Raw genomic sequence first — 25,287 nt, forward strand, 5'->3', positions numbered from 1 at the left:
CTGCTGTAATGGTTAGATGAATATTGGACATGGACACGGGCATTCCTCTCTAGTAGGAGCACTTCCACGAAAAGAAGCATGGATCAAGACCCTACGCCAACTTGCCTACCCTCTTCGGTGGTATCTCTCCCGGCCTAGTATCCACAAACGATACTACAGGCCACATGGCATGCAAGCGCTATCTTACCTACATGCACGCCCGATAACAAGGATTGCCCTAAATTGGGGGTCATGCTTGTCCCCTTCGAGGATTTCAAGGCATTGACCCTGTCGAAGATGCCCATAAAGTGAGCGCTTTTATTGGTGATAACAGCCCATCCAAGTAAGCCGACGTACTCCAAGTAAGAGAGGGTGTCTCGTTGCCGCTAGCTGTTGTGAATTTCATATCCAGGGAATTCCAAATTGAGCTACACTTCCGGGTGTTGATTACGGATCGTGACATGCTGAGGATGATTCTTGGCAAGACATTGCGACATCTCATCGTAATCCTTCAGAGGCGGCATAACACGAGAGGGTTTGCAGTGAGGCAAAAGATAGCGTCGCGTTCTGTCCCGCTCTTCTCCACGAAATCTTGGGGTAACTGGAATTGAGTTTCAAGAGGCGAAGCGAAGCGAGTTGAACAAGCCTCGTTGACCTTGACTCGAGGCGAAAAAGCCCACAGCTTCAGATGCGTAGGAGTTCTGGCTACGACTTAACAATGAGTTTGTGTCGCTGCGAAGTGGCACCTAAACGGAGCATCGGCATTAAGCGGGGAAATGAAGGTCACCAATGCCATCGCCCCATGAACTAGCGGCTTGCGGTAGTCGGTCGGGCTTTGCCAAGAACTGATACGATGGGCCGCGGACGTGGGTGTAGAGGTAGAGGAATGTACCCTTCATCGTCTCCGGCCGTAACCTGTCCTGTTCTTTCGGATCCGGAATATGCTTTCCTGCCCGTAGAGGCTGTCGGCGGTGGCGAGTTGAGGCGGTGTTAGGCCATGGAACTGTTTTGGAATTTCTTCCCTCGGTGGCGGAGGACGGATGAGACCGCAGACAAGCTAAAAAATTACGTGTATGGCTTTCCCGCTCGCGTACGAGTATTCGGGAGTCAGAAGTCTGTCTTCAAGGTTGATGTGGGCAAAGTTTCCTTTGCAGGATTTGTTTCAAGTCTCAGACAGCACGTCGGTTGCATTCCAGGACGCTGCGCTCTTTTGATGGTTTTCATCTGATCCCGCCTGATCCCGCCATTACGGAACATCTGCTCTTGGTAGGTGGTACTCAGATATACGAGATGTACGGAGTCGGTACGATCCATACGACCCCGTTATTTGCCCATGAGGCTGATCATGAATGGCTGCGCTAAACAAGTAGCGGCCACCCCTGACCTAGGCCCCTGCCGGTCAGCAAGCAAATGTCCCCGGTCGCCGTCCTCGTTCTCAGCTAGGTGTGTTAGATAAGACGGCCAACTGAAGACTCTCATTGGATAGCTGCCATAATTTGGAGCGATTACCATAATATCCGGGGAAGTTGTGGGACTTTATGACAGGGGAGGCGTGCGACTAATCGGCTAAGGCGGGAATTTTTCTCCTGCTATTTGTCCGTAGGCCATTTTTCTCAAAGCCACAGAAAAAAGTACCGTAGGAAACGAAGGTAGCGTGTTTGGTCTCGCTGCTGGTGTTCAGAGGGTTGCAGATTGTATGAATGGACAATCTCTACTGTCTGTCGTATCTGGCTGGGAGCGCTGTGAGCGGCCAGGATTTGAGATGGGTGTCATCTCATCACTCAAAAGGAATGGTTGTAGTAGTCGATTTTTTCTTGACGTTTCATCCGATCACGGCAGATGGCAGTTGAAGGCATCGACAAGTCTCTTGGCAACGCCATCATCGCAGATTCCCGAGCAAGCAGACACAAGCAAGTTCATGGGTCCCATTTGCCCCCGCCGCAGTCTACCAATGATAACCCTGTGTTCCTGGATTGGGTATCAGCGCCGCCTTTGCCTCCAGTCTAGTTCTGTTAGTTCATCATGCGCCTAGCTGTTGGCAGAGAAGACTACCGTTAGTACGCTCAAGTCGGGGACCGAAAGCAGCGCTCTAACAATGCACGCTCGCGGAGGATTTTACGAGTGGCGGCAGCACCTATTAACGCAAATGGAAATGTAAGGCCGGAGCCAAGACGGGACGGGCGCCAAGCCGGCTCATAGACGATCGAGAGGCGCGATACGGTGCTTGCAGGAACTTCTGTTTCTATATTGGATGGGGTGCTTGCGCGGCAATATCGGTAGAGGTGGTGGTGACATCACTGGCTGCCTCCGTGTAGGTTTGAATCTGGTCGCTTGGCCACGGCTTTGTGATAGAGTTTTGTTGTTTGCAACCATATCACCAATAGTTTTGTCGATGGTTTTCGATCATCACCGAGTGTGGTTGTCGAGTTAATCTATCTCCATACTGCACATGAGTTGAAATCTGTCACTGGAGGGCTCGCCACCAGAGCTCGTACGGGTCCGGGGAGATAAGTTTGTATGGAGAAGTATCGGCCTTTTGCCACGAGAATGGATACAGTAGCCGCCTGACAGGGTCCCTTTGCAATTGACTCGTTTCCGGAGAGATAGGACCCGGGGGGTGTTGCTTGAGACAAGGGAGCCGCCATTATGGGACGAAGAACAGGCCGCTGTCGCAGTCTTGTTATGCAGCGCAGCTGCACATGCACACTCTGGCGAGGCATAAGGTTGGGCCTATGCATCTTTCACAAGGGCCTCTCTCGCCCAGCTCCTCGGTATGCTGCGCTTAGAACTGGTGTCTCGCGCGCTTATCTGGATATGGTACTTGATTTGCATGGGCTGCCCTCATCTTTTGCACCTGGACAATGCGTATTGTTAGCCTACAGCACTTGTACAGCATCAAGGCATCGTTTGGGTGAGAGCACTTCTTCCTCATCTCCGATGCGGCTGCTGTCGTGTGTCAAATCTGGTGCCAAGCTGTCAAGAAGGCGGTTCTCCACCAAGTCTCCGGTGCGAGTCAGGCCATTTGTCCGGCTCCTCCACTCCTGGGCCTGACGCGGATGAACTGAGATGGTGATGGTACAGCAATAATACTCGTAAATAAAGAGCAGCATTGAGTTCCCATCTCTCCGCAAAGAGGCCGGGAATAGCAGCGCCCGCCATCACGTGACAAGTATCGTGCCGCATTCAGCCAATCAAGTGGCCCTTGTCCTCTGGGCTTGTCTAATCTACACTCCCCCCTCTCTTCTCTCTTGCATGTGCAATATTGAGAGATGAGATGATGCACAGTAATCTGTGTGCCTGGTTCTTCAAGGCAATTATCGGCTACTGTCGCTATTTCATTCGCGGAATACTGTATGTACAGCATTAACTGCTCCTGGTATTAATGTTAGTATCATCATGTTAATTCTGTCTGCAGCATCTGCCTTGATCATCAATGCTCGTACGGTATCACCACCCACAGCAGGCCGGGGTGGCTATATTCAGCGAACCCTCTCCACCTTAAGCCCAAACCGTCTTGAAGCAATGGCTTGCCCCCCGTCGGTGCCACCAACCATCTCAAAGCAGAAACACACACCCCCTGCACCGTCGAGCCCATTGCAGATAATGGACCCGGTTACCCGCCCAAGTCCACCGTACAGAGTTGTTCAGACGCCTCTACTGGTGTTATCAGGCTGGACAAGTGCAAAAGAACCCGACTTATCCGTCCTTGAGCCTTCACAAATGCCCTGGACTAAGCCTGCGACACTGCGCTATTTGGGCTTCTGGGATCGGCACGGACTTCCAGAACAAACACTCCACACACGCCAGCCGAACTGGGATGGTATCAATAATTGTACTGGAGGGTGAAGAACTTTTGGTTTTCGCCTCCACGCACTCGTGCTTTGTCGTACCGGTCCCGTCTTTGGTGATAGCCTCTCTCCCCTATCGGCAGGGCCCTTTTGTTGGTCGCGGGGGCGGAGCCTCTAACTAGCACCGCTGGGAGGCAATCACCGGATTGCCTCCTCTGTCGCATGGCATCGCAAGATAGCAAAGGCTTCCCCGGAATAAGCGGCCCGACTAACTTCATTCTCCGAATGGCTGAAGGATGGACAGAAGTTCTCAAACCACTGAGCTGAACTAGCATTATCTTTTGATTTTGCCAGGCCATTGCAAATCGTCGTATTTGGCTCGTGGAGGTGGAGTACCCCAGCCCTTGCTCCGATAGAGACGCACTTGGTCGTACGAAGCAGGAGGGTTGCATCGAGACACCAGCACCCCAGTCTTGTTGATAAAGACCTGTTCCTCCCACGTGTAACAATCCAGTTTCTTCATTCCTCTGAACTCATCCCCTTCACCTTTTATACCCTTCCTCCTCCCACCGCACCTCAACTTGCGTTGTCGTTGTGTGTGTTGTCTGGCCTTCTCTTCTTTCTCTATTGCCAGAACTAGGACACAAGTCCTTCACATTCGCCATGGCCGCCATCATGCCCACTGCGGGCCTCCAGCCTATTGGCATTGACAACGACATCATCAACTCCGCTGTTGACAGGGAGGCTGAGGAGCTCGAGAAGCCCCCCCAGATTCGCGAACGAGTCTGGGGCTTCGCTGCCCGTATCGACCCCACCGTCACCTTTGAGGAGTACCAGTACTGGGCCAAGATTGAGCGAGAGGAAGAATACCAAGCCAACCTCGAGTTCAAGGCTGAGCACGGTCCCAGAACCGTCAAGAGCGTCTTCCTGGGCCGTTTCTCAAAGGGTATCCACCACGAGAACAAGAAGAAGGCTGAGGCTGCTGCTGCTGCTGAGAACAGCGGCACTGCCTCCCCCGACGAGAAGAATGGCGTTACTGCTACCAATGCCGGCCTCCCCACCGAGGCCGAGTGGAAGCAGGCTTCTCGTGCCATGAGAACTGCCAGTTGGGGTACCATGTTCTACCTCATCACCACCGATATTCTGGGTTGGTCGTCTACTCCCTTCGTCTTTGCCAGTGTCGGATTCGGCCCTGGTGTCGCTCTGTACATCGTCTTCGGTGCTGCTGCCGCTTTCTCTGGTTACATTCTGTGGAAGGTCTTCCTTGGTCTCGACTCATCTCGCTTCCCCATGGTCTCTTTCGGTGACACCTACTTCCGCGTTTACGGCCCATTTGCTCGTCACTTCATCAACGTTGCTCAAGCCATCCAGCAGTTCATGACAGTCGCCGTGTTGATTCTGGGAAGCGGTACCACCATCGCTCAGTTGTCTAGCGAGAAGATCTGCTACGTCGCCTGTCTCATCATCTTCATGGTGGTCGGCATGGTTTTCGGTAGCATCCGATCTCTGCAGCGTATTGGTTGGCTCGCCAACTTGTCCGTCTGGATCAACATCATCTCTTTCATCATCATCATGGTTGCTTGCGCCAACTACCCCATCGACTACTCTGCCGTTACCAACTCCACCCTCATCAAGTCTATTGAACCCATCAAGCTGTTCGCTGGTCCTCCTCCTGACCAGTACCAGCAGCAGGCCACTGGCTTCGCTGGTCAGTTCAACGGTATCAACCAGATGGTGTACTCCTACGGTGGTGCTCTTCTGTTCATTGCTTTCCTCGCTGAGATGCGCCACCCTTGGGATTTCTGGAAGGGCATGCTCTGCGCCCAGACCTTCATCTGCGTCGTCTACATCTTCTTTGGTGCCTTTGTCTATGGCCACTACGGACAGTACTCTGCTTCCAACATCAACACCGTCATTCAGCCTTTCAGACTCCAGACCGCCAACAACGTCTTGGGTTTGATCACCGGAGCTATTGCTTGTCGTAAGTATATTCTTGGCGCGCTACCTTTTGATTTGAATAAATCACTAACTCGATTTTCTTAGTCATGTACATGAACGTCGGCATGAAGACTGTCTACGTCGAAGTCTTCCAGGAGATTCTTGGTCTCCCCCCGATCACCACCCGCAAGGGCCGCTGGTTGTGGTACGCCCTGGGACCCATCTACTGGGCCCTTGCTTTCGTCGTCGGTGCCGCCGTCCCCAACTTGAACGGTATCTCCGGTATTGTCGGCGCTCTTCTCATCCTCAACTTCACCTACACCTTCCCCGCCTTCCTGTACATCGGATACCGCGTCAAGACCGACGCGGCTCTGCCTGGTGAGGGCTTCGACCCCACCACTGGTGTGACCACTCGCCACGACTCTGGTATGAAGCGCTGGACCCGTGGATTCATGGTCAACTGGCACATCAACAGCATGAACATCATCTACTTCCTCGGTGGTCTTGTCTGCTCCGGTATGGGTTCGTGGGCTGCCATTGAGGGTCTCATCCAGGTCTTTGGACCCGGAGGCACTGTCGCCACATCATTTGGATGTGCGGCACCTGTGTAAATACTTTTTTTTAATCTTTTGCTCGTAAATACCTCTGAGCCTATATACCACTACATTTTCTGTTCTTGAATAAAAATCAAATCAAGTTAATAACGAAATCTCTTCTCGCTGTGCTTGCTATGTGTAAATTGTGCCCAGGACCAAAGACATGTGTATATTACCGTGGTTCTGGTTCGCCTGTCATCAATATGAAAACTTCGACAATTTAGTTATCCCAGGAAGATATTTCGCCTATTTCTCTGTTTTTGCAATTGCAGCTGGGAATCTCGCAGAATCGTCGGCGGCAGTTGAGAGTTTTGCACTCGGTTTAAAGTCGGTTTGCAGATACGAAAAATACGAAGAGTTTATTCAGACGTTCTTGGCTGCTTTGTAATGGTAAGCGCTTGCGTGTTTTGAGACAAGGGCCTGAGTCTGACATAATGGTTCTTTGGTGGGGTCGAGCTTTTTTGATTGCAGGATTACTTGCAAGAAATTGTAACAGGGGGTTGTTCTGTTGGATGCTTTGCTACTGGTGGTTGAGGTTTGTTGAGGTTACGGGATGTCTGTGAGTTGTGTGTTCTGGCGATTACTGAATGGATGCAATGGGATGTAAGTGAGATTAGCCAAGTGCCGACTGGGCACTGAAAGCTGTTTGTTACATTCATTTCCCTATGTGTGGCTTAAAAACACAAGTATTACGACTCAAAAAAAGAGAATAAACTCCTAGAACGACACTTGAAGCAAATGATAAAGAGGGATAAACCGAAACCATCTCAACTCCGTTGCGCGTTGTTAAAACTCCCATTTTGCCAACCAACTCCGCGTCCATGATTCGCCTATGCTCCTTCTACCAGAATCCTATGGTATTGGTGATTCGCCTATGCTCCCTTCTACTGGATTCCGATGTTATTGGTACTGAACATTTGGTTCCAGTCATAGACGCCCGTGTCAACAATTGTGCACCAGTCCTGGCTGAGGTCCATCTGAAAGTCAAAATCGCTGAATGTGGTGTTGAGGAACTCGTTGGAGCTGAACTCGATTGTGTTTGCCTGCTGGGGCATGTAGTACGGATCTCCGGGGACGGTCTTTTGCGGCGGCGGCAGCGAGGATAATGATACGGTGGACAGTTCACTGGAGTCTATCAGGGAGGGGACATCTTGGATGCTGTTGGTGTTGATGAGGTTGGTGTCGGGTTTGTTGTTGTTGTTGCCTTGAGTGATGCGTAGACGTCCAAAGTATGGCACTACGAGCACAAAGTCTTCTTGGACGTTGTAGTTCCCGCAGCTGGTGGCCACGAGAGTCTCGAGCACCTCTGCGCTTTGTCTGGCGACGGTGCATTCCAGCAGGGCGTTTGTTTTTCTCAGTTCGCCGATGAGGCGGTTGATGAGTTGCCAATCCTCCGAGTAGCCCGTGAGCGCTGCCGGCGATGAGTCTCCGGACCCAGACAGGATGCCGAGAATGAGGGCGATGGTGGAGCTGAAGATGATAAAGTCCATGATTTCGCATTGGACGACTTCGGTCTTGGGCGAGCCACGCATGCGTAGGTATGTCCTGAGGAGGCCGCGGCAGGCGTCCATGGCAGACAGGCGGCTATGCTCGTAGCGGCGGTCAGTCTTGGCTTTGAGCATGTAAGGCAGATGGATATGCTTGAGAGTCGAGTAGAAGAAGATCTTGGCGCCCTCCTCGGAGTAGACGGAGTCGGTCGTGGCTCCGGGGGAAAGAAGTTCAGCACCATCGGGTGGGAGGCTGTTCTTGAGTTCTTCCATGTCTTGGTCCAGCTGCACGGTTGCGGCGTATGAGGCCTTTGCTGGGTTCTGATTGCGCTCGATGATGCGGCCCATGATGATGCATAGACGACGATGGATTAGCATATTGTTATCTAGCACTTCTGTGGGATCCTCCTTGGTTCCGCGGTCGGTGACTGCGGAAGGGAAGCCCAGCATGATGCACAGCTGTCGCTCCACCATCCACGTATTCGCCCACAGCGTCTTGCGCTGGAAGTTTGCGCTGGGCTCGAGTCTGTCGAGACCGACGAGGGTGGCGGCGCTGATGGCCTGGCGGATAGCAACCCAAGCTCTCTGCGGACGGCCCATGTTGACGAGGACCTTGTGCAGCATCACGTAGCACTGCACGACAAGGACGCTCTCTTCGCCCTCGACAGCCAACAGCACCGCCACGAAGCGGATGTAGGCGTCAATGAGGACCTGGCGCGAGATGCTGGGGGAGACGATGATGTGCTTCCAGTTGCGCGGCAGCTGCTGGATGCAGAGGGTGAGGAAGAGCATGGCCGAGCAGAACTCGACGCCGCGACCAAAGTTGAGGACCTGGTTGAAGTAGGCTTCGGCGTCGTCGATGCTGGTGTTTTGCATGGTGGCCGATTGGTCCGGCGCAAAGAAGAAGGGCGGCCAGATGGCCCAGAACTTGTGCGATTCCTCAAGAATCAGGCGCAACGTTCCTGGGTCGGGGATGGGCGGCCTGAAGGAGCTGAGGGATTCTTTCATCAGGTACACCATGGACGGATCCTCCGGGTCGTCGTACAGCTCGCCGTCGCCGTCGTGGATCAGGAGGGCATCCCGGAAGAGAGTGATCAGGGGAGCGTCTACGGCTGAGACGGACTTGTCGATGAGATCGGGGGGACTGCTGCCGAGATCTTGGTCGATGGATCCCGGCGAGAAGAAGGATGATGATGGCGGGCCGGAGGGGGGAAGAAGCGTGCCGGGGTTGGTCAGGGCGGTGCCGAAGTTGTAGGGCTGGCCGTTGGGAGAAGCCTCCGCTTGTAAGAGGCCGTGACTGCGGAGATTCTTGATGACCTGGATAGCCCGGTTGTTGACGTCGGTGGAAGTAGAGGCTGCAGAGGTCGAAGCAGCTCCCGAGGCGGGCGAGTCGCCGGTGGGCTCGAGGGCGTCGCAGATGCTGCCGACGAGGCCCTCGAGCTCAACCACGCGCCGGCGCAGGGCCGCGTTGTCCTCGGCCAGCTGAGCATGTGATTGCGACTGCGGGATCGTCTGCAGGCTCGTCTCCCGGTCTCGCGGACGCGGCTGCTGGGCCCGACACGGCGTCTGATGGAGCTCGCAGCCGTGGCAGACGGAGCTGTTGGTCGGGAAGACGCACCGGACCTTCCGGCGACGGCATTCGGCGCACGACTTGGTCCCCAGCCGCATCCGCCTGGCGGGCCGGTCGTCCATTGTGTTTCCTGTTTCTGGGTGTTTGCAGGGCCAAACAAGGCAGCGTATTTCTCTCTTTCGTCCGGCTCTCGTCCACCGCTTGATTATTATTGGGTTGTATGGATGGGAGGGCAACTATGTCCGTTGCAGCTGGCGTTCGTTTAGCCGGGGGGAAGCAAGCCAATCTACTCCATAAGCTCGACTGAGGATTGGCGTCGTTTCTTAGTAATATGCTCGAAGCTGGGAGAAGGTCTGACATGATTGGTTGATGCTTGTCTTGCTCGTCGATCCTGGAGCGGACCAGTTCGGACGAAGACGCACGAGCTGGAATCTTTTGGCCATGGGAGATTTTGCCTTTTCCATCTACATGGTGTTTCGAACGGGTAATAGGTCTCAACGTATTCGCTCTGATTCGGCTTTCTATTCGGCTATGGGATTGGAAATCCTGGCTGTGTAACTGACTCAGCTAGGATATGCCTATAGCTGGAGAGAAGTAACCGAGTGAAGCGAGACAAGATCCTGAAGGAACCTGGAAACATTACAAAGCTCATTACCAAGTGGTTTACCAATGCGACATTGTTGGTAATGAATTGGAGCATGCGATTCATGAGGAATCATTGCTTTTCGTGTTATAAAATGTGGTGTAGTTGCCGGTTGAGAGAACCCGCATTCTCTAGACAGAGTCCTTCAATAGAATCATCATTCAGAACAGCAGCCTCTAGCCGTTGTGGTTAATCATTCCAATCAGAGAAACTCATAAATCCTTTTTATTATAATCGAAAACAGCCAAAAAATACCTACAAGATGGCTACTACTCTCGCTGCTGGACTCCAAGAGACTGCACAGGCTGTTGGGTCACAAATGCCCGAAGCTGTCAAGGCCGTTGTCTTTGAGGCCAAAACCAACGTTGAAAAGACGTTTGACGCCAATTCCACAATCCAGCCTGGCGAAAAGCTGCCCGATTTCATCCTCTCTGATGCTCGCGGCGTGCCAGTCAGCAGCATTGACCTCCTGGCCAAGGGCCCTCTTCTCATCATGTTCTACCGCGGCGGCTGGTGTCCCTTTTGCAACCTCACCCTGAGGGCTTACCAGCAGCGCCTGAAGGATTTCGAGGCCCGTGGTGTAACATTCGTTGCGATTACGCCGGAGCAGCCTGACGCCTCGCTCACCACTGCGGAGAAGAACGAGCTTGCTTTTCCGGTTCTGACTGATGATGGCCTCGAGCTTGCGCGAAAGCTACACATTGTCTGGAAACAATCGGACGACCTTGTTGAGACTTTGAACAAAGTGGGTGCGGACTTGGAGAAGCGTCATGGCAACGACTCGCATGACATGGTGATTCCGACGACAATTCTGGTCGATGAGAAGGGCGTGGTGAGGAACATTTTCGCAGAGGCGGATTGGATGCAGAGACTCGAGCCGCAAGAGGCTGTCAACTGGGTGAATGCGCTGTAAAGCTGGACTTGTGTTTGTTGAGCATATTAGAGAGCAACTAGCCAGGGGTCGTGTTTCGCATCGATATAGACGATACAGAATATGGAAATAGAACGACACAACAGAGAAATAGTATAAACCTTATTCTTTATTTGCTGATTAAGTGAGTGGGTTAGTAAGATAATAGGTAGGAAAATGAGTTGAGTCTGTCAACATGTGATCGTGAGTGAATGAGTGGATTCACAACTCTTTTGCGTCACCGTAACGGTCGCAACGGGCGCCATTCCGCCGGCTCTATTGGCATAAGCCAAACCGTATCTCGTTCGGAATGGAGAATATTGGTTTGCCGTGCATCATTGTGCAGCATACGAAGCTTGGCGCGGCGACATGGAATCCCGCCAAAGCACTAACACCAACAACACAACAACACCAATGCTTTCCATCAAGATGCGCCATTTCCACACATCCAACCTCGTTCATCCTTTGTACCGCCTGTTAGCGGCGATACGCTGGCCTCATCTGCACGCCAAGCAGGCTTAGATTAACCACCGGTGCATTATTGGACAATGCCTTGCGCTGACCCCTGACTATGGGCCGCGGATTGGTTGGGCGTTGCCATGTCATCTTTTTTTATCCTTCCCGCGTCCACGGATCGGGCGATCCGGCGGCAAAGTTGGAATAGCTTTGGATAGCGTTCAGCTGCGCCCTGAAAAGCTGAGAGACGTGTGGTTACGTTTTGTTTTCTCAGCTCAATCCTGTTTTTCTTTTCTTTTTCCTCTTCTTTCGTCCTACTTTTATTCCTCCTTTTTCTGTCTCGTTTGCGGTTCATTCATTTTCTCTCGTTGTCTGCGTGTTAATTCGCTGTCAATTCGTGCTGCGTCCGCCGTCTTGTTCTTGGATTGCGAGTTTTTCTCAATTAGAGGATTAGAGAAAATTCCCTTTTGTTCAGCTTTGACGTCTAGAATTGCGCAAGAATGATATTTCCTTGATCGCTTCGCTCCAATTACCCACAACGAAGAAGATAGAGCTGTTGACGATCTTTACGACTTGGATCCAACACCGCTTCATCGCGAATCTCAAATTCCCAGGCGATCCGACCCCACATCAGCACCAATCTCACAAATCCCTGCCCTTTTGCCGATAACAGAAGAAACGAAATCGTCATGACTAGGCTCGCTCTTGCTCCCGTTCTGCTACTCGCAGGCCTCGCCAGCGCCCAATCCTCTAATAAGCGCGGTCTCGTATTCACGCCCAATGCCGATTGGCCTAGCGACAATCAGATCTGGGTGCAGAGTGGCAGTGATTTAACATGGTACTACAATTACCAGTCGCAGCCATCGCCGGATTACACCTCAATCCCACAAGACCAGTTTGAGTTTGTGCCCATGATGTGGGGAGTTTCGGCCAACCTCAGTGACACGACATTCCTTTCACAGGTTCAGACTCTCATCAACCAGGGCACCAACATCACGCACGTACTGGGCTTCAACGAGCCAGACGGCTCAACTAGCAACGGCGGGAGCGACATTGAGCCCAAAGATGCTGCTCAGGCCTGGGTGGCCAATTTCGAGCCTCTGGGTAAGATGGGCATCAAGCTGGGGCTTCCGGCGACTACTGGCGGACCCGACGGCATTCCATGGCTGAAGCAGTTTCTGGCGAATTGCTCTGACATTGTGAGCACTGGGAGTCAGAAGAAGAATTGCACATTTGACTTTTTGCCTGTGCATTGGTATGACAACTTTGCTGGGCTGGCGTCGCTTATTGGAGAGAGGAGGGCAACGTGAGTCTTTTGCCTCATGTCAATATAGATGCATATACTGACGTTTGTGGTGAACAGATGGCCTAATACCAGCATTTGGGTGACGGAATACGCATTTGCGAACCAGGATCTACAGACGACGCAAGAGTTCTTCAACCAGACTGTCGATTACTTTGGCAAGCTGGATTACGTCGATCGGTACACTTACTTCGGTGCCTTCCGCTCCAAGGTGTCCAACGTTGGACCCAATGCGTCGTTTCTGAATAATGGAGGCCGGCTGACTGACATTGGATCTTGGTATCTTGGCTTCGGCGCGACGAATGTTAAGCCTACAAGCACGAATGCTGCGTCCTCGACAGGCATTGTGTCCGGTTGGACTATTGCTGCGATCGGATTGATGGTGGTGTTTACCAATGGATTGATGTAGAAGGTTTGGCTATTGAACGATCAAGACATGATTGTAATGACATGTAAACGAAAATGGAATGGTATCTTGTGGAGTTTCTGCGGGCATCTAATGGTAATGTATGGCACTGAATGGCATTTGGAAAGGAAACATTAGCGCATATTATATATGAAGTAGGGTTGTATTTTTACTTAGACATGGGCAAATTGTTACTGTATTGAGCTTTCAGACACTGATCACGGCGGTTGACGTTGACTCGAGGTAAGAAGCAGGGCATATGACTCGCATTGACGTTAAAGAGCTAAAAGATCTATAATTGACTTTACAAGATACTGGTTCTTCCGCGGTAGGGCAATTGCAGCAGATGCTAATACGGCCTTTTGCTCATTTGAATCACTAAACGCAAATTGAATTCGTTGAACAGATTCTTAAATGATGAAAACCTAGGTAGTATGCAATAAATGCGCAGTACGTTTAAGATTCAAGTAAAGAATCACAGTGAAAGTAAGAGAAAATGGCTTTTTTTTCCCGTTCGCTCTTCCTAAGTGTGTGTATGCACATAAATTCCCCCCAGTTGCACAGCTCCTTCTCCTTCCGCATACAACCATCACAAACCGTTACTCAGACACGCCAGACCTAAAAATTTCCAAACAATCAATATTCATACGCCAATCAATATTCCTACGCCAATTAAATGCTTCGCAATGCCGTCAATAACGTACAAGAATAGAGACGGCTACCTCAGGTATATTGAGGGAGACGGCTATTACGACAGAAATAATGAGGCAATGCCCACTATCTGGTTGAACCATGTTGGTTCTAGAGCCCAGCCCTAGCTGCTCTCTCGCAACATCTCTGCTAAGTTTCGTTTCCAGAAGGGCGAAGCCATCATCATGCCGGGAGAGCTTTTCTGTCGCTGGCGAGACAAGGACGGTGTTCTCTGTGACAGAGTATGGCATAACTTCTGCATCGTGGAAAAACAACTACTAATTTAATTCGAGTATGAACCTTACTTTTGGCGGGACTCACTTCGATACCATTACCGATATATTCACGCACTCGATGTACCGATAAACGGAATAAAAGGCTTCACTACTGGATACCATAATCAACTTGATCGTAAGGTCGGCGTGGCTCTTGAGATTCTGGACATGGCTAAATCACTTCCTAGGTTGGTACACTGAAGTTGCGAATGGCGAAGATCCCAACTGGATCCCGATAAATCCTGCTGATTCGACCTATGATGCTGCGATCGTAAGCGATTTGAAGTTATTTTCCGGGGTGTTTGCCTTCCAAATGTTAATTCTTGATAGAAAAACGCAGACGGTACTATGACGCTCACCCCCAAAAAGAAAATTTCCAAACAGAAAACCTCCAAACGGAAAACCACTGAACGGAAAGCCGCCAAATGGAAAGCCGCCAAACAGAAAACCCGTAAACAGAAATAATCGTGAGCGAAGGCGTGGAATGTATACAGATGCGTGACGGGTCCTTTAAAACCTCAGCCATGTAGAGGTTACCGTCAATCGCCCGTTTCCTCTTCATCTCACACGAGGGATACTCCAGCAGCAGCTTTCTCGATTATCCTTTGTGTTCATCTCCAATATTGGGTATATCATAGCGCCAATGTGCAAAAAGGCCGAGGAAAATAGGTTGGCATATTTGGCTGTTACCATCATCACCTTTCCGCCTCGGAAGACTGTGATGGCCGAGTAGGAGAGAAGCTGCTTGTGGAAGATTGACAAGACAGGCAACAATATATCGAGAAGAATGAGGCGATAGGTTGGGGCCTAGCATAAGCATCCTTAGTCTATATGAACTTTTAGTAAACGATTTTTCACCTGACTGCAGTGATTGTGTTACCAGTGACATGCATCTTGGACGGCGACGAGATATTGGCTCGCTTGAAGACTGTAAAAATCTTGTACGGATATAACTTATATCTCTCTAACCCAGTGCATAAAGGCCACTCAAATTAACCTGATAGTTTGGTGAACCGCTGATACCTCCTTACTTTCTGGGCCTGGAATAACAAATCCCATACCCACTCGCCGAAAATAGCCATCTCTATCACTCGGTATCAGAAGTAAAACAGCGTATGGCATCTTTGATGTTTGTTAGCTATTTCTCAACTAGCGTCCAACAAGTAGGTTTGCTTATACCACATCTCCACCAGTATAGTTTTCTTCAACAAACATCTCTATCCAACTAAAGATATAAGCAAACCGATTAGTTTCCTGTTATACATATATAATGTTGTACAAGACTTACTCTTTACAGTCTCTCCATTGGTTAAGATAAAGAATATGTACAATTGCATAATCCTCTCTATCAAAAGCAGCCACCCCGATAGTTCGAGTATGTCTGGATATGGTTTGGATCCAGTGTAACGAATCTTTCCTACAGCATCCGACCGTATATAGTAAGTTCCTGAATATTCGTTCGCAGGTACTAGTTGATTTTGCAGACGTAATGATAGAAGTTGTCGATCGTGTCACAAATCCGTCAACTCTTAGGACGCCAAAAGATTCGAAAAGGGTTCGCGTGAGGTCTATGTGCTGCCATTTGTCACCACTCATTGCCCAGAAAGATTTTTCCCCTCCTTTGGAAGCCCAAGACCAGTGAGGCACATCTATTAAGTCTTCCGAAGTCTGTGTCCTTTTCTTCATCATCCAGAGAAGATGTTCAGGAATTCTTGATTCGAATATACCGAGGCTATACCTGTCATTGGTCTCCTCAAGAAATACCTGAGCCAGTCCTTCCAAGGCTGCTAGTCGATCTTCCTTGTGGGTGAGCTTACGGTGAGAATATTGCCACAGTATCGTTTCCCACGAACGACTGTACTGCATCATATCATAGTCATATCTTTCACCAGATTCTAGCGTCTTGCATTTCCATGACATGCCAGAAGGCATGTAATGCAAAACTCTCCGTGCAAGTAACCACTCCTGGAGCACCCACCCTCTTTCTGACAGTGGCCCCCAAGATGGTGACTCTTTGCCGTGGATACGCATCGAGAGCTTTATTGAGCCAGCCACCTGCCCTTCTGCAGAATAATACGGAACTTCTACAGTAGTTGAGCATCTGCGTTTGGTCGAGAAGCAGCCCTCTTTTGGATTCGCGGCCCCGGAAGCCGCTATCACCAGGTATGCGTTCTGGTATACTTCCGCCATTCTGGCAGACTCCTTCATCCAGTCGCTCTTGTCTCCTTGTATGATGCAAAGGCTGTCAATCCAGAGATAGCGAATGCCGAGTTGGCGGGTAACAATGACGGCATCTTGAAAGGTCTTTGGCAGACTATTGAATTGAATGCCATTCAGATGATTATTGATGTTATTTCTTGTCGTGACCAGAGTTTGCGTACCTTCTGGGCCCCAGCAGTAGCTGAGCGCACAGAATTCCCCTCGCTGCCCTTTAGTTTCCAAGAGAGAAACAGACTCATGATTTAGCGGTCCAACGTCCAATATTCGGGTAGGAAGTTTTGGGCCCCCAATTTCGCCTGGAAAAGACTTCGAGAGAGTGCTTTTACATATATCATGCTCTTGAGAGCATCTCTGGATCCAAGATCTGATGAAGGTGAACGCCTCTGAACAGTTGTCGCTCGGTAGGGGCGGCTCCGTGCAAAAATGCCCAGAGAGGGCAGCAGGTGAACCTAAACTAAAGTGTTAATACCGGTGTAGACATCTATCACTCAATGAAGACAGCGTATTGGCTGGAAAGTAGTTACCGTCATCGCACCATACTGCTATATTGATGGAAGTCTCTTTAAAGTTGGAGAGTTGCACACAAGTAAGTGGTAGACTGAATCTATTTTGATGATATGGCTTGTAGAAGAGTTTTGAACACCGATATGGCACTGCTTCTTGAGGATCGTCGAATATGTAATCATGTATCATTTTACAAAGGCGGCAGTTTTGCGATTCCGCCCGCAGCCTATCGGCATTCCAGAAAGAATTCAGCCCAGGCCATAGTTCAAGTCTCTGAGAGACCGCCCAGGCAAAACCGTGGCAGTCACGGCATAGATCCATTTGGGAATAAGTCAGATTGCCTTCGAGTCAATTTTGATGACGGTAATTTGATGGACTCAGGCTTCGTATGGACTGCACCAGGTTGAATGGCCAGGTTTTATAACCTGAGAAGGCATATTCCATATCCCAAGGCATAATATCTTTAGGTACTGTTTCTGCCTGATTTACCGCTGCAGTGCATCGTGGCTGCAGCCATGCCTATTTAGTAGACCAGCATATTTAGGAGAGCCAATCCAATGACTTATATACAAAGTTGTCGCACTGTGCCGCTTGCTTCGCTATTCCGCCCAATCGTGGAAAAAGCGAGCACGAAATGTACACTGTAAAATTATAATTATCTACCTACTAGGTAGGTAGTAAATAGGTGATCTCTACTAGGTAGTCGAAGTCACCTCATAACTGTCGCTAGAAGCAAGTCATGGGAGTATTTGAGTTCATCAGTCTCGATTACAAAAGCAGTGCTGCAGGGTATCTGTATGAATCACCAAGTGCATCGAAAGGCATACTACAAGGCGTATACATGGTCAAAATGGGGCACATATTGAGATATTGCAGTAATAATGAGGTTAGTAAACAAGTCAACAGAACAGAACAACAAGTGCTGCCTATGTATGTACTCAGTGCGTGGGGCGTGGTCGTTCTGTCAATTGGCTACCCGAGTTCGAAAAAGACGATGCCGATGTCGGCCAAATAACTTTATGAGATACCAGGTTTATCGACCTATTTATCATCGAGGTTTGGAGTCTTGGAGGGAAGCTCGTCCAGATGACCGCTATCTGTATCTGTAGATCTAGGTAAGTCTACTAGATATCAGTAGGTAGACAAGCGGAGGTCAGAAAAAGCGAGACCGCAAAGTAAATAAGTACATACATTCAGTAATATAAGCACATCATCAACTCATTGAGTGGAACTTTTATATAGCAGAAGAACGCCCACTAGTATTCAGCCAGCATATATATTTTTATTATATAAATATAGCAGCAGTTACTAAAAAAAAATATAAAAATAGTAGTAGTTACTAGAGAAATATAGATATAGTAATAGTTATTAAAGAAATATAAATATAGTAGCAATTATGAGGGAAATGTAGATATGGCAGCTACTCACCTTATAGGCGTATGATTTAAACCTTGGGTGTTCGAATTCTTGTCGGCCTCGGTTTTTCTGTCATCCGCTTGGTAGAGTCAATGAATGAATAATCATAAAGAGCCCATCCTTTCTATCATCCTCGGCTTACTTACGCCCAGAAAACGCATAAACTATGCTTGCTGTATCCAATCCGTTATCACATTTATAAACGACCCGACGCCTTGGCGGATTCAACCTCAACCAACCACAGCCTCAAAAACTCAACGCCAGCCCCCCTCTTCCACAACGTCTTCCAGAAAGTCCAACCCAAAATCAGGCCCTTTTTCGCCACTTTTCTGTCGAATCGCCCCCCCGGCAACGCCAAGATCCGCCCCAAAGTCAATACGGAATAGCAAAACCGACTTGGCGGCATGCCCCCCTCCCCTCATTGGCTAGAGGGCGAATAGACTCGGATTAGATAACTTTAAATAACCACCCGGTGCTTGATAACCAGATCTTGGCGGATGAGAGCCAAGATTCGATGGCGAGGTGTCGTTATTTCTGCTTGTCGTTTTTCTTGGGAGAGTGGGTTTCTGGGGGTGTTTACGGGCTTGAAGACTGGGGAGTACGCGGCGCCAAGGGTGGGGATGGGGGATTGAGGCTCTTGGCTTGTCTTGGAATCGGGATGATGTGATTTTGTCTCGCGTCTGAAACTAAGTAGTAGTTCATGCTAAGGTGGTAGTTGACGTGCTGAATGTCTGAGACAGCCTCGTGCTGAAGATGTGTCACAGCAGCCTTGAGACATGATGCTGCGTAACGAACAAGAAAATGGTACCACAGCATGCATAGCACACGGTATAATTGTCGTACATCAAAGAACAACCCCTCAACACCATGCAAACGATTCCGTTCAAGCCTCCGCGCTCATCGACCCGACGCCAAGGACACTAGTTACCGGTCAGACCCGCCCTGATCAAAAGCCATGACACCAAAGTTCACTCATGATGGCAAGACTTGTCGCTCGTGGCAAGCCTCTTGTCAAAAGCCAAGATCTTGTCACTCTCGCTCCGAAGTACTTATACCCATTGATTCCCCGCATATTCGACACCTGGCCTTTCAGAAAGTTTAGAATCTGTATTCAAAGTTCCCTGTACAGATATACATACTTTGTCAGCCAGACCTTGTAAACGCTGTTTTTCATCTCTCATCTATGTACAGCCATAGTCTCGTCATCTTCCACTTTATTGACAAGAGCCCCAGGCCCTGATCTGATGGCGGAGTTCCCCAAGCACCCATTCCTGCTCACCGTTGAAGAGACTGAACGGGCCCTCGGAACCAATGTCGATCGAGGATTGTTGTCGGAGCAGGTTTCTGGCCTGCAGTCGAGATATGGCACGAATGAACTCGACGTTGGCGGGACTATACCGTGGTATAGCATTCTCGCAAAACAAATCCTCAATGCCATGATCATTGTAAGATGACACTTCCCCTGCTTTCCCCTCTTCTCTTAATGGTGCTGGCTACTAACATGACTTATATCTAGGTTCTCGTCTTTGCCATGGCTCTCAGCTTTGGTATCCAAGACTACATTGAAGGAGGTGTTCTCGCCTGCGTCATCGTCCTCAATGTTACTATAGGCTTCTGGCAGGAGTACCGCGCGGAAAAGCGCATGGACGCTCTCCGCGCCTTGTCTTCTCCCAGCGCCATGGTCCTTCGCGATGGCCACACTCAGGTCATTCCCAAGTAAGTTTCTTCGTACATGATGCTGCAGCTCAAATATTAAACAGATGAAACAGCTCTGAAGTCGTCCCTGGAGACATCGTCCTCCTCAAAATGGGCGACACCGTCCCCGCAGACCTCCGCCTCTTCGAAGCCATGAACCTCGCCTGCGAAGAAGGCCAACTCACCGGCGAATCCATCCCGGTCGAGAAAATCACTTCAAACCACATCACCGCCCATGGTTCCGAAACGGCCGCTACCTCTGAAGGTGAGGTCGGCATCGGCGACCGCATCAACATGGCCTACGCCACAACCGTCGTGCAAAAGGGTCGCGGCAGGGGCATCGTCGTCGCCACTGGTATGGCTACTGAGGTAGGCAAAATCGCTGCTTCGACGTCTAAGAAGAGTCGCAAGGCTGGACGTTCGATGAATTGGCGCAAGTACGGCAAGAAACAGCCTGTCGTTGGCTTGTCGAAGCGCATCTACGATTTCGTGGGCAAGTTCTTGGGCTTAACGGTGGGAACGCCGTTGCAGCGCAAGTTGTCGGCCCTGGCCTATCTTCTGTTTGGCTGTGCTGTGATTCTCGCCATGATTGTTTTTGGCGTCAATCACTTTAATATGCGACACGAGGTCATCATCTACGCAACCTCGTTGGGCATTGCCATCATCCCCGAGTCTCTTGTTGCGTGAGTCTTTCCCTCCCATAATCTTATATCCTTCAACTAACTCTTTCTCCAGTGTCCTTACAATCACAATGGTCGTCGCCGTCACCGTCATGCGCAAGGCCAACGTCGTCGTCCGCGATCTCTCCGCCCTCGAAGCCCTCGGCGGCGTCACCAACATCTGCTCCGATAAGACCGGAACATTAACTGAAGGCGCCATGATTGTGCGCCAGGCATGGATCCCTTCTTCGCACGTCTACACTGTCCACGACTCTCAGAACCCCAGTGATCCTACAAAGGGGCGCGTCGTTTACACGCAGAGCAAAGATGAGACTCCGCAAGAGCCTGTAGAAGAGAAGACGCGCGACTTTGACAAGGAGCGCAGTGCTGCCGTGCTCAAGTTCGATGTTCCGGATGAGAAACTCAATATCTCGTCGTCAAAGCAGCCGCAAAGTCCGGAGCCGGAGACAAAGATGACGGACGAGCTGCGCGCTTTCCTGCTTTCTTCTGCGCTTTGTAATCTTGCTACCGTGAGATTCGATCAAGAAGAGGAAAAGTGGCAGACTACTGGTGAACCAACTGAAATTGCACTACAAGTCTTTGCTCATCGCTTCAATCATGGCAAGAAGACTCTTGAAGGAGAAGGATGGAGACAAGTTGCCGAATTCCCTTTTGACAGCTCCATCAAGCGCATGTCGGTCATTTACAACGCCCCTGAAGCTGAAGGCAGTTTCATCGCTGGCTCAGATAATAGCATCGTCTTTACAAAGGGTGCTGTGGAACGCATCCTCGACATGTGTGCCTTTGCCGGCATTGGCGAAGCTCAGCAGCCCATGACAGACGAACTTAAGAAGTCTGTTCTCGAACAGATGAACGCTCTCGCATCGCAGGGGCAACGCGTTCTTGCTGTGGCATATCGTCCATGGGAGGGAAGATTTACATCGAAACAATCAAGCTCGAGCTCCGCCGAAGAAGACGATAAACTACGCTCAACAGTCGAGCAGAACCTCATCCTTCTCGGTCTTGCTGGCATCTACGATCCTCCCCGTAGAGAGACTAAGCCTTCTATTGCCGAGTGCTCACAGGCTGGCATCAAAGTCCACATGCTTACCGGCGACCACCCGGAGACGGCCAAAGCCATTGCCAAAGAAGTCGGCATTATCCCTCGAAACCTCAACATCCTGCCCGAAAGCGTCGCGGCATCTGTCGTGGTCAAGGCTACGGAGTTTGATAAGATGACAGATGCCGAGATTGATGCGCTGGAGGAGCTTCCGCTAGTCATTGCGCGCTGTGCTCCGGATACCAAGACCCGCATGATTGAGGCCCTTCGTCGGCGTGGGGCCTTCATGGCCATGACGGGAGACGGCGTCAACGATGCGCCGTCCCTTTCTCGCGCAGATGTCGGCATCGCCATGGGGTCGGGCTCCGATGTGGCCAAGTCCGCGGCCAAGATTGTCCTCACCGACGACAAGTTCAACTCCATCGTAGCCGCCATCCGAGAGGGCCGCCGCATGTTTGACAACATCCAGAAGTTTGTGCTGCACCTCCTCACGTCAAACGTAGGCGAAGTGATTCTCCTCGTCGCGGGCCTCGGCTTCGTCGACGACATGGGCTTCTCCGTGTTCCCCGTGTCCCCCTTGCAAATCATCTGGATCAACATGGCCACGTCGTCGTTCCCGGCGTTTGGCTTAGGTCGCGAGGCCGCCGCCCAGGAGGTGATGCGCAAGCTGCCGCAGGACAAGAAGCGAGGCGTCTTCACCAACCAGATCATCGTCGACATGATTGTCTACGGCATCCTGATGGGGGCGTGCACGCTCTGCACGTTCTGCATCATCATCTACGGGGCCAACGGCGGGAACCTCGGTTACGACTGCAACACAAAGTTTTCCGACGCCTGCATCCCCGTGTTCAGGGCTCGAGCGGCGACGTTTGCGCTCCTGACGTGGCTCATCCTCATTTCCGCGTGGGAGTTCAAGAGCCTCCGCCGGTCCATGTTCCGCCTCAACCCCAATGACGACAGCTTCTTCCCCTTTTTCAGGGACATTTACAGCAACCGCTTCCTGTTCTGGTCCGTCATCATCGGCAGCCTGTCCGTGTTCCCCGTCGTTTACATCCCCTTCCTCAACACCCGCTTCTTCAAGCACACGGGCATCTCCTGGGAGTGGGCGCTCTCCGTGGGGTTCACACTGGTGTTTGTGACGGGCATTGAGCTGTGGAAGCTCGCCAAGCGGCGCTTCCGGCTTCTGGAAGACGGTGCCGTGCAGAGGGGCCACTGGGGCCAAGGGGGTCCGGAAGACGACGGACCAAGATTCAAGAGGACGTTTTCCATGTCGAGCTTCAAGACATGGGTGTCGTTCTCGAGGAGGGAGACAGGGGATAGTGTCATGATGCGAGCGACTACTCAGCCTCGCGTAGCACATGTACCGGTACAGCAGGTATGAGGGATATGCAGACCGCTATCATCTCCTATCAAGTCTTGTGTTGTTTAGTAATGAATCGATTGTCATGTGTCATGTGGCATGTTGTTGCATTGTTATATAGATTTCGGTATTACCAAAGTAGTAACAGTGGTAGATAGAAGAAGAAGGTAGTCAGAATAACAGAATGTTAGCCAAAAGCAACGACAGTACGGTGGTCCGATTTGTCTGTTCACTTATCTATGGCTAATTTATTTTAGCAGCATAAAAACCCGAGTCATTCGGATAAAGCATCCGAGCATCAGAGCATATGAGACATGAAAGGATGCGTCCGAGCATCCGAAGAGGGATTTATTGTTATCGCATAGTTTTAAGGGGTTGAAGATGCAAAATGTACCCAGCAACGGCAAGGCAGCACGCACGAAGCGATCGTTTCCCTTTGCAGACAGATCCATGACAGTTGTCAAAGCTTACCGTAGACGTATGCGCTGTAATAGAACGTGTAATCGTATATGCCGTATCTACCTAGAAGAGAACAGTCAGCTGAGTGACATGCAACGCACCGTCATGTACCCCAAGAGTGTCATCTTTTGGCCATTTGCCAGTCATCCTGAGCAACAGGGCACGTGTGGTCCAGATCCGGCAGCCTTGCGAGATAAAAAAGGCGGTAATTTATTTCAGTGGGATGATCCCTGTTCAGTGTGGGCAGAGACGCGGGGGTGATGCAACAGTTGGGAATAATCACTCGCAGCGATTGGCTGGCCAGGACCGGAATGGACGGGTGATCTCTCTTTGGTGCTGGTTGTGGGCAAGACGGGGCAAAAAAGTCTCCATTTCCATCACCACCACCCCTGAGGCTATCATGGGCCGTAATCTGCAAAATGCTATGCCAAAAAGTAACAAACAAAAGTGTCCAACCATCGACTCCTGTCACCCACCCACCACAACGTCCACGCACGTCCAAATCCAAAACCTCAAGCTGCGTCCTTATCCAAATCCAGAATAATACCAAAAAAAGAACCCATGTATACCAAGGAAATCCATGCAGTGGAGTCGCATTTACTCGGTCAAGTTGTAAATCTTCTGAATGTCTCCAAGAATCTTCTTCATGTCGACGCTCAAGTCGGTGATGCGGCCATCCTCAAAGTTAAAGACCCAGCCGTGAACAATGGGATATCGGTTCTCCTCGAAAGAGTGCTGGACATCAGCCGTCTTGATGACGTTGCGGCACTGCTCGATGACGTTGAGCTCGACCAGGCGGTCGTATCGCTTCTTCTCATCCTTGATGGCATCAAGCTCCTTCTCGTAGAGCCTGTAGACGTCGCGAATGTTTCGCAGCCAGGGGTTGAGCAAGCCCATGTCCTTGGGAGTCATGGCGGCCTTGACACCTCCGCAGCTGTAGTGGCCGCAGACGACAATGTGCTTGACCTTGAGGTGGCGCACAGCATAGTTGATGACGCTCATGACGTTGAGGTCGGTGCTGATGACCAAGTTGGCAATGTTGCGGTGGACAAAGGCCTCGCCAGCCTGGAGACCGGTGATGGCCTCGGCGGGGATTCGAGAATCACTGCATCCAATCCAGAGATACTCGGGCGACTGGCCAGCAGCCAGGTTGGTGAAGAACTCGGGGTCCTCCTTGAGCCTTTGGTCGGCCCACTGCTTGTTGTTCTCAAAGAGACGCTGGTGGTTTTCACGCAAGTAGCGCTCAACGTCGTGGTCGTTTTCAGCCATGCCGGGTAGACGAGCAGGAATCTTTGCGTTTGGGATAGAACCAGAACCAGAACCAGAGGCACCGGTAGAAGATGAAGATGAGACGTTTCGACTGCCTCCAGAAGCAGGGCGGCGAGCCGGCTTAAAGCTCGCGGCGGAGGGCCGGTAACCAGGATTAGGACGAGACGCGGCCAAGCGCAAATGCTGGCCTCCGACTCGAGAGGGAATCATGTCGTGTCGTTCGAAAGGGGCCTGGGGGCTGAGAAAGATGGCGAGACGAGGGCAGGGGGATTCGAATTGGGGGCCTGCTCGGAAGGGGTCGGACGAGTCCGCGGGCTTGGGAAGACGCCTTGATTTGGACGACTGGAGTGTTTGTACCGGTACCAGCGCTTGCCGGAAGAGTACGAGCGAGTAGCTGGGCGAGGAGCTTGGAGGAGCGATAGAGCGATAGGGAAGACAAGGTACTTGGTAGCAGTAGTTGCAGGGGGGGTCCTAGGCAGAGCCAGTGAGGTGTTTGTTGTGACGGGGAGCGGATGGTCAGGCTGCAGGTAATCTGTCAGATTTGCTGCAGGTGCATCTAGCAGAGGTTAAGATGGATGACAAACTGACACTGGAGAGCAAGAGG

At 50.9% G+C, this 25,287-nt stretch overlaps 8 protein-coding genes across 8 annotated transcripts; 5 read left to right on the plus strand and 3 right to left on the minus strand.

Annotated features, from left to right (window-relative positions):
* Positions 1-4,248: 4,248 nt before the first annotated feature.
* On the plus strand, positions 4,249-6,414 carry V8C40DRAFT_252392 (transmembrane amino acid transporter domain-containing protein). Its single transcript, XM_083217386.1, has 2 exons — positions 4,249-5,748; positions 5,811-6,414. The coding sequence occupies exons 1-2, from the start codon at positions 4,431-4,433 to the stop codon at positions 6,314-6,316; spliced, it is 1,824 nt and encodes a 607-aa protein (XP_083070111.1). The 5' UTR covers positions 4,249-4,430; the 3' UTR covers positions 6,317-6,414.
* A 659-nt stretch (positions 6,415-7,073) lies between these two features.
* On the minus strand, positions 7,074-9,604 carry V8C40DRAFT_68507 (Zn(II)2Cys6 transcription factor). The gene has a single exon (XM_083223307.1). The coding sequence runs from the start codon at positions 9,478-9,480 to the stop codon at positions 7,186-7,188; it is 2,295 nt and encodes a 764-aa protein (XP_083070112.1). The 5' UTR covers positions 9,481-9,604; the 3' UTR covers positions 7,074-7,185.
* A 486-nt stretch (positions 9,605-10,090) lies between these two features.
* V8C40DRAFT_68509 (peroxiredoxin-like family protein) lies at positions 10,091-10,983 on the plus strand. The gene has a single exon (XM_083223308.1). It carries the CDS (start codon positions 10,264-10,266, stop codon positions 10,912-10,914), a length of 651 nt encoding a protein of 216 aa, XP_083070113.1. The 5' UTR covers positions 10,091-10,263; the 3' UTR covers positions 10,915-10,983.
* A 600-nt stretch (positions 10,984-11,583) lies between these two features.
* V8C40DRAFT_252397 (glycoside hydrolase family protein) lies at positions 11,584-13,543 on the plus strand. The gene is made up of 2 exons (XM_083217387.1): positions 11,584-12,673; positions 12,731-13,543. Exons 1-2 carry the CDS (start codon positions 12,057-12,059, stop codon positions 13,077-13,079), a joined length of 966 nt encoding a protein of 321 aa, XP_083070114.1. The 5' UTR covers positions 11,584-12,056; the 3' UTR covers positions 13,080-13,543.
* Positions 13,544-13,602: 59 nt separating this feature from the next.
* V8C40DRAFT_252398 (uncharacterized protein) lies at positions 13,603-14,859 on the plus strand. Its single transcript, XM_083217388.1, has 5 exons — positions 13,603-13,870; positions 13,934-14,008; positions 14,060-14,177; positions 14,230-14,312; positions 14,372-14,859. The coding sequence occupies exons 1-5, from the start codon at positions 13,763-13,765 to the stop codon at positions 14,504-14,506; spliced, it is 519 nt and encodes a 172-aa protein (XP_083070115.1). The 5' UTR covers positions 13,603-13,762; the 3' UTR covers positions 14,507-14,859.
* Positions 14,860-14,921: 62 nt separating this feature from the next.
* On the minus strand, positions 14,922-17,246 carry V8C40DRAFT_252402 (HET domain-containing protein). The gene is made up of 3 exons (XM_083217389.1): positions 16,786-17,246; positions 15,330-16,710; positions 14,922-15,266 (listed from the first exon to the last, which is right to left on the minus strand). Exons 1-3 carry the CDS (start codon positions 17,084-17,086, stop codon positions 15,215-15,217), a joined length of 1,734 nt encoding a protein of 577 aa, XP_083070116.1. The 5' UTR covers positions 17,087-17,246; the 3' UTR covers positions 14,922-15,214.
* A 2,179-nt stretch (positions 17,247-19,425) lies between these two features.
* On the plus strand, positions 19,426-22,976 carry V8C40DRAFT_276623 (uncharacterized protein; the record flags this gene model as incomplete). The annotated part of the gene is made up of 4 exons (XM_083220868.1): positions 19,426-19,626; positions 19,698-19,897; positions 19,951-20,559; positions 20,612-22,976. 4 exons carry the CDS (start codon positions 19,426-19,428, stop codon positions 22,974-22,976), a joined length of 3,375 nt encoding a protein of 1,124 aa, XP_083070117.1.
* Positions 22,977-23,843: 867 nt separating this feature from the next.
* V8C40DRAFT_68606 (carbonate dehydratase NCE103) lies at positions 23,844-25,221 on the minus strand. The gene has a single exon (XM_083223309.1). It carries the CDS (start codon positions 24,891-24,893, stop codon positions 24,012-24,014), a length of 882 nt encoding a protein of 293 aa, XP_083070118.1. The 5' UTR covers positions 24,894-25,221; the 3' UTR covers positions 23,844-24,011.
* Between the last annotated feature and the right edge of the window lie 66 nt (positions 25,222-25,287).

Source organism: Trichoderma camerunense (assembly GCF_050948025.1).
Source record: "Trichoderma camerunense strain CBS 138272 chromosome Unknown V8C40scaffold_16, whole genome shotgun sequence".
Taxonomy (NCBI): domain Eukaryota; kingdom Fungi; phylum Ascomycota; class Sordariomycetes; order Hypocreales; family Hypocreaceae; genus Trichoderma; species Trichoderma camerunense.